The sequence below is a fragment of the Plectropomus leopardus genome, chromosome 3, assembly GCF_008729295.1.
Source record: "Plectropomus leopardus isolate mb chromosome 3, YSFRI_Pleo_2.0, whole genome shotgun sequence".
Taxonomy (NCBI): domain Eukaryota; kingdom Metazoa; phylum Chordata; class Actinopteri; order Perciformes; family Serranidae; genus Plectropomus; species Plectropomus leopardus.
The window spans coordinates 29,411,870-29,419,907 of NC_056465.1; the positions used below are offsets into that span (position 1 = coordinate 29,411,870).

Below are 8,038 nucleotides of genomic sequence, written 5' to 3' on the forward strand. Positions count from 1 at the left end.
GATGATGTGGAAATCTCTTTAGTAAAATGTTTTGATTTATTTGAGTGATTGTTTGCCTTCTTTACACCTTCTAGGATCCCCAAACCTGGATGTTATCTCTGTCCGCTTAAGTCAACCATCACCGGTGCCATTAACCATCTCCAGTCCTCCAGTTTCCCGACAGCGACCGTAACGTGTAAACGTGGATCTCCTCACAGCAGTGGAGGATGTGAATGAGGACAGAGCTGTGGGTCTCAGGTGGGTGATAACCATCAATATTTTCTTCTGTCATTTGTTATGACTCCTTTATTTATTGTTATGCTCTTATGTCATGGTGACATAATTAATCAAAAAACAATTCGTTTAAAATACATTTACACATTTTAAATATACATACATACATATGTGTATATATATATACATATATATGAGAATGAGAGAGAATTAATGTGCATTACTCTGTGTTTTTAAAGAAAATATGAGGTAAATCATGGCAACAGAAATGTTATATTAATACAAATACTGTTCCAGTAGCCTTCTGCATAACAGGAGTGACCCTTTTACTTTATGACTTATCAACCTACTGTACCCGAGGCTTCAAATCGGCCAAGGCTGCGCTAAGACGGGACAGTGTAGATGTCAGGGTGTCACTTGGTAGAAGTTAATGTAGCAGTTTGATTAGAGAGGGAATTAAAGAGCAATGGCAGAGAGAGTGGGAGGAGGAGAGCAAGGGTCGCCATCTTTTTTCTATTCAGCCACGAGCGGGTAGACAAGGTGCAACCAACCCTTCGTTCCAATACCCATACTACCATACTATTTAGTATGCCAGATTTAGTATGTCTCAATACGAAGTATGTAAAATGCAGTATGCCAGAAATATCAGGATGTCCTACTACATCTGGCCACATTCTGCAGTACGCAAGCCAGCATGCTTTTCTGGCTATTCGACCCACAACCCTCCACGCAGCAGATGATTCGTCACATACATCCGAGGTGTTGCGCAAATTTAACAAAGCCGAGAGAGCACAAACATTTGACAGATGACAGTCAGTTTGACAGAATGACAGACACCACAATGACAGATGACAGCGCTTTGAGGTGTAAGTACTAATAACGTTTTGCAACTCGTGTGTACAATTAATATCTTAATATACTATCACTGCACGAAGCTAAATAGATAAATGAGTGAAAAAATGTCAACCAATATTTGAACGAGTGTTAGCTTAGTATGTCCCAATTATATGCATACTGCATACAGCAGTGTGTACTTTGTAAGGGCAGCTGCAGTATGTACTAAAAGTAAAAATAAAAAGTTTACGATTTGGACACAGTGCAAAGCGGGCTAGGTCACTGTGGGCTGCAGAGTCGTCTACTGGAACTGTGAAGAACGTGGCGTGCTGGAGACGCTGCATCATGTGATGCTTCAGTGTCAACTTAAACAGCGGAGAAAGATCCTGTTTGAGGAAGTGACCAGTAAACAACTGGTCAGGACTGACAGGAAAATCCTTGATTTTGTCCATGACACAGGTCAACTGTATATCCCAGCATTTAGGTCAGTGGGTACCAGTTAGGGTGTAATGACCGGTGTCAACAGCGTGAGGCAGCAATGCGCCAGACGCGCCTAGTCTGCCCTAAAAAAGAAGAAGAAGACGAAGAAGGCGAAGAAGAAGGCGGTGTGTCACATGACTGCGTCGCGTTAACGCAACTCTGCCCCTCAGCGGCTCTGCTCTTCCTGCGCAATGTGCGCATTGTCTTCTGTCATCTTGGCACAGCACCCCGGTTTTAGGGCAGGACAATATCTTCTGTCATCACCGCAACCTCAGCAAGGTGATCGGATCAAACAATGGGGAACAGAGACGACGAGTATGATTTCCTCTTCAAAGGTAACCGGGACACAAACTGTCGAATAACTTATTTGATGTAATTTAAGAAGGAAACTAGCCGTTGTGGTGTTAGCACGCCTGCTAACTGTGCTAACGTCAGTGGTCAGTTTAATATCAGCTGGTGGTGGCAGCTAACCGGAGCTAGCTAAACTGCTTCCTTAACTAGTAGTTAGCCGTTTTTAGACTCGTCATGTCTTATTAACTTGTCGTTTAACTTTTCCCAACGCGTGTTGCTGCTTTAATTCGCGTGAATTTATGCTGTAAATGATTATTTCTGCTATAACGGTACAGATTTGACAGAAAGTAGGGCGTGTGGTGAGTTAGCCCTGCATGCTAGTCGCTAGCCAAACGGGTGGAGCTTTACTTGTGTAATAATTAAATTCAACTTTGTTGCCTTTAAAATGAAGCTGGCCGTAACACACGTTCAAAGCACTTCAAGTGGCGTATTTGTTTTAGACAGTTTCATGAAATCAGACACATTGAGTTGAAATGTAAACAAGGATTCCCTTTGTGGTGGAGTCACTGATCAGGTGTAAACCTGAAGCCTGAGGGAGTAAAACTACTACTACTACTTTGACATACTAGATAGATTGATACTTTATACATCCCAAGAGAAAATGAGCCATCCAGTAGATTGTACAACCTATTTAAAATACTATAAAGAATATAAAGAAAAATTCATCAGTGAAATGATAATCTAGCTGCCAGGATGACTAATGGTGGTAGTGTAAATGTATTAAATTAAAATGTGAAAACAGTGCAAGAATAATAGATAATATGGATAATAATAATAATAGTATACAAATTAATTAATATGGTTTGAGTGGTATTTATTTTGAACATGTAAAACAAAAAGATTAAAATAAAAAAAATCATTGAAATGGATGAAAATCTGTACACACAATAAAAAGATTGAAATAAACTATATAGGAATAGGAATTGGAGGAATATAAACTTATTTCCTACCCCTTCTCAGCTGCTCATCAATTAATTCATTAACTTCATCTCTAACATACATATGTGTGTGTGTGTGTGTGTGTGTGTGTGTGTGTGTAAGACCAGAAAATTACAACTATAAAATATTAAAAACTAACAAATAGATGATAAAGTAAAACAAAGCAAAAACCCAAAATAAAGGCGAAAGTATAAATATCAAAAAACAGAGAGCTTGAAATTCTAATAGCCAGAGGCAGGAACTGAATTTCATGGTTTAGAGGCACGAAAGAAGACGTCACTCTCAGCAGGACATTTATGAGACGCATGAATAACATTTAAAAGTAAAGCAGTGGAGGAACCTTGTGATCTGGCTGAGGCATAAAATGAAAAGAATTCTCTGAAATATGGAGGATCAATGTCATTTAAAGCTCTATTAACAAGTAAAATAACTCCAAAATCTATTGTAAAGATACAGATAGACAGTAGGCGGGTTTCCATTAACCCTCAAATTGTGCAAATTTAAATCGTGAATATAAAATATGCTTAATGTAACTACACCAATTTAAAAAAAACCCTCAAATTTATTGCAAAAATGTTTATATGCTTACATGAGCTGGTATTTCAGGCGATTCTAAAAAGCCATGTTTTGCAAAACTGCAATGGAAACACTTTTTTGGCTTTTATGGGTCACATGATGCTGTGGATATGCTTGTCGGTAGGAACTGGCCTCCTTGTGCATGATGCAGCAGGCGCCAAAAGAGCTGTTATTGCATCACATAACTCGTCAAAAGTTGAGCGGATCATCCGGAAGTTTTGAATCCGCAATTCATGAAATCATGGACTATCACCTCCCAGAAATGCCTCATATGTGGCCGCTCCCACGTATAATGGGCTTACCTTGTCATTTTTGCTCACGTAACACGCCTATGTCACCTTTGACTGGAAATAACGGCTAGTGCGGTGGCTGCAATAACAATAAACCTGCTAATGTTTGAACATCCATCGCCATGTTTATTAAAATGTTATTGTGAGAGGAGAAATCGCATTACTCCACCCAATGGAAATGCAGTCATCTCGCGATTGCTTTATTAACATTTCGCAAATGTCACTTAAGTTTTGTGTAAATCAATTATGGAAATCCACCCAGTGTAGTGTCTTTCGCAGTGGGGTAACTCGTTTGTCCTTCCCTGAAACACATCGGCTTTATCACGTCCTTCTAGTGAGTATTAAAGTACAGTAGGTGAAGAGTAGCAGCTGTAAAGCGCTTAGATATCCTGATGACTCGTTAAAAACACTCAGGAACAGAGGCCTTGAGAAACTGCCGAGTCAGATTTCCCAAAGAGCAGGTTTTTGTCAGCTTCTTCCTGCCAGTCCCAGCAGGGCAAAGTCTGATAAGGATTTCTCAGAGCAGAAAGAAAAGCAGCAAAACAAGTCAGCACTTTCACTTTGCCTGAAATGGCTGCGGCTGAATGATGACTCTCGTGCAGTGGTTCCCAACCTTTTTCCGAACGGACTCCTCGACAGTCCCTGACTCAGAGAGATATGTTTTATGGATATTTATGTAATATTCAAAGCATAACAGTACGGAACAACTGTTAACAATAAACCTAAAAAATTAACACAGTATATAACTGCATGGAGTTTGTATGAAACGAGCTGTTTGTAAGGATTTTGAGTAGATTATTTGCTGTAAATATAAAGTTATAATATAATTTTTATTTGTTTTTCAATTCTCCTTAACATTTTTTGTTTGGTTACATTTTTAACAATCTTTTTTTTTTTTTTTTTTTTAAATTATGCTTGTACATGGTTTAATTTGTTTTTTAGGTTGTTTTAACTGTACTTTTCTAATGCGGATAAGGCTGTACAGCTGTGTGGAGGCTCTTGTTTTCATGTCTTCTCCATGCCTTTATCCTGTGAGATTAATGTTTTATTCAGAATAATAATTTACACTTTAAAATGAACAATGTCATGTAGTCCTCTTCACAAAAAAACTGTCAGCATCAACTTTTGTAATTCTGCAGGCAAAAATCACCTTGTTTATGTTAATAAATGTGCATTTACATTCATAAATGAAGGTAAAAACTGTAGAAAAACATTCTGCAGTAGCCGTAGATGAGGCAGTTTGAGGTTAAACTGGGTTTAAATGTTGTCACACCTGATTACGGATTAACTGCTTGAATACTTTCAAGTCCGAGAGTCACATTTTCTTTTATACCAATACTCTGGCAAGTGTTAAATAATTATTTTTGTTTGTTTACAGTCGTACTAATCGGAGACTCTGGAGTGGGGAAGAGTAACCTGCTGTCCCGTTTCACAAGAAATGAGTTCAACCTGGAGAGCAAGAGCACCATCGGGGTGGAGTTTGCCACCCGCAGCATCCAGGTGGACGGCAAGACGATAAAGGCTCAGATCTGGGACACAGCTGGACAGGAACGCTACAGAGCAATCACCTCAGCGTGAGTAATCCCTCTGTGTGTAAAGTCATTTATACTGAGTACAAATATTGTTGGTGTATTGATCTGGTTTATGCCGTCACCAGGTATTACCGGGGAGCAGTCGGAGCTCTCCTAGTTTACGACATCGCCAAGCACCTGACATACGAGAACGTCGAACGCTGGCTGAAGGAGCTGAGGGACCACGCTGACAACAACATCGTCATCATGCTGGTTGGGAACAAGAGCGACCTCCGCCACCTCAGGGCGGTGCCCACTGACGAGGCTCGAGCCTTCGCAGGTAAATCAGCAGCGGCTGTTTTAATAAAGCGAGCAAAGCCAGTCTTGTAATCTGTAAAACACTTTTTTATTTTACGCATATTTATATGTAACTTTCTTCTTCACACATAAGAAAAGAACACGCTGTCATTTATTGAGACATCAGCGCTGGACTCCACAAATGTAGAAGAAGCCTTCAAGAACATTTTAACAGGTAGGACTCTTGTGTTCAAGATCTCAGTGTTGCACATCTGTCATTTCCAGTATAATATCATCAGGTAATACAGGGTAAAATATTTTGTACAATGAGAGAGGATTAGTATTGCAGCAGTAGCTGGCAGCAAAGGAACAAATAAGTGAGAGCTTTCAGTTTTATTGTTGTTGTGCACGAACTTTGTCACATTATGAAAGATATACAGTTGTTTTGTGCACTTGACTTAGTTTTTTTCTACTTTTTTATTTTGTGTTTTTTTCTTTACCTTAGATTTTTTTTAATTTGAAGTATTATTTTTTAATTAAAAGTAATACATATATTTAATCTGTTATGCATTTAGTGAGGGATCATAATTCAACAAATGTTCCCCAACATTTTAAAAAAAGTAACCAAATATTGTCTATGACTCATTTTAAATCACCAGATTTTTAAGTTTCATAGTTTTTAAGTAATGTTGTTTCATATTGTCTCTTTTTAAGGTGATATGACAAATGTTGTGAAACAAAATATTCAATCAAAATATTTCCAAAATATCTCTTGCCACCCCTGTGTTTGGAGAACAATGCAGGCTGTGTCCGTACTAGCACCTCACTAAAATTTTTTATTTTTACATATTAATAAAATTAAACAGCAAACATTCAGTTTCGTTGACAATTTGTTAGCACGTATCTCTGAAGCATCCCAGGAGCCTCTGAAATAAACCAGGGTGTCTGCAGGTCCTTACACACTTTTAAACTCTGTCGTATTTGCCATTTAAAGTCATTAAATGATTCAAACTCTTTTGTGTGAAATTCCACATTTCTGATGTTAGAAATCTTTAAACCACCTACAGACCCCCGCGCTGTCTCTTTATTTTTTCCTTTATCTGTTCGCATAATATAGATTAACGTAACTCTAATAAACATACTCTTTCAAATAACCATATTTCTATATAAAATCTTCCTATGCACAGGACGACATTAGACTGAGAAAAAAAGAATTTGTCAAAAAATTAGTCTTAGGTTAAAATTATCTCAAAAAGTCATTAAAAAGCATAAAGTTTAATTGTCTGATACGTGTAGAAACCTGTTAAACTGCCCTGGAGTATTCTGTTATTACAAGGATTTATTTGGCGTTAAATTAAATAGCAAAAATATGTCACTGTCTGAAAAATGAAATATGTAAGCTATATAGTTAGCTTTGTGTTTTGCGATTTTGACATGAGCCTGCAGTTCTTTTTTTAATTAATTAATTAATTTTTTTTTCAGTGCCATAGCTCTTACACAGAGAAATTAAAACAATTATGTGAATTTTAGATAATTCAGAAGCATCACTGTGTTTTCTTTCTTGAATTTCGCTCTGCAGAAATCTACCGCATCGTGTCACAGAAGCAGATAGCGGACAGATCTGCACACGATGAGTCTCCAGGCAACAATGTAGTAGACATAAGTGTCCCCCCGACCACTGACGGGCAGAAGGGCAACAAACTGCAGTGCTGCCAGAGCCTGTGACACTCAACCTCTTGACACTCATCCTCCACCTCTTTACATCTCAACATCACATCACCTGTGCACTTTTTGCTCCCGTCGCTTTGCTTATGGCCAACTCCCTTATCACCCTATCCTTTTATTTTTTCTTTCTACCTTTCATTCTGTTTTATATAGGACTTTTAAACTCACTTGTGCTCTTCTATTCTGCCATGAAAGAAAACTTCAAGAAGCCTTTATGTCATAGGTCAGTCGAGTTGTTCATGGAGTCAACGTGAAGGTTTCTGCAATGCAGGAACAAGCAGTGCTGTCTTAACAAAGCCTGTGAAGCTCTAAGATGTTTGAACTGAAACTCTGTTGCCAACAGGGAAGTTGTGAACTACATTTCAATGGTTACCACGAGATGGTGCTGTGTAAATAAACCACAGGCGGTTACTCCAACCTGGTGAAGCAGTATTATGCGTTTGACAGCTTGGTTCCTATAACTTTCTTGTGACATCAGATAAGTTATCATGCCAAAAATATCCTCATTATGTATTTATTGAAGAATATTTGGCTTAAGTTGTCATTGTTTTACTTTAAATTCAAGAACTGTATAAATTTACAATAAAATTCTTGACAAAAGTGAAGTGTTGAATTATGACAAAATATATTCAGCCTTCCTAAATTTAAATTGTACAAAAACTACAAAGACATTTTATTTAGAAAAAAGAAAAGAAAACCTTTCCATACATTTTAAGACCTAATTGGCACTTTGAGCTCTAACTAGTTTTATCAGTGACATGCGTTAACCTACATTTACTGTTTGATTGTATTGTAAGAAAGCACAACTACACTGTCTTAGTT

General features: G+C 37.9%; 1 protein-coding gene across 1 annotated transcript; it reads left to right on the forward strand.

The window, feature by feature from the left end:
• Positions 1-1,712: 1,712 nt before the first annotated feature.
• LOC121939457 (ras-related protein Rab-11B) lies at positions 1,713-7,816 on the forward strand. Its single transcript, XM_042482481.1, has 5 exons — positions 1,713-1,862; positions 5,062-5,257; positions 5,341-5,534; positions 5,646-5,726; positions 7,071-7,816. The coding sequence occupies exons 1-5, from the start codon at positions 1,823-1,825 to the stop codon at positions 7,214-7,216; spliced, it is 657 nt and encodes a 218-aa protein (XP_042338415.1). The 5' UTR covers positions 1,713-1,822; the 3' UTR covers positions 7,217-7,816.
• Positions 7,817-8,038: the final 222 nt, after the last annotated feature.

Bases quoted from the DNA above. Each gene is read 5' to 3' on its own strand.
- LOC121939457 (XM_042482481.1), top strand. From the start codon at position 1,823: ATGGGGAACAGAGACGACGAGTATGATTTCCTCTTCAAAG. The intron at 1,863-5,061 runs GTAACCGGGACA...GTTTGTTTACAG, and splicing joins GTATGATTTCCTCTTCAAAG to TCGTACTAATCGGAGACTCT. The intron at 5,727-7,070 runs GTAGGACTCTTG...TTCGCTCTGCAG, and splicing joins CTTCAAGAACATTTTAACAG to AAATCTACCGCATCGTGTCA.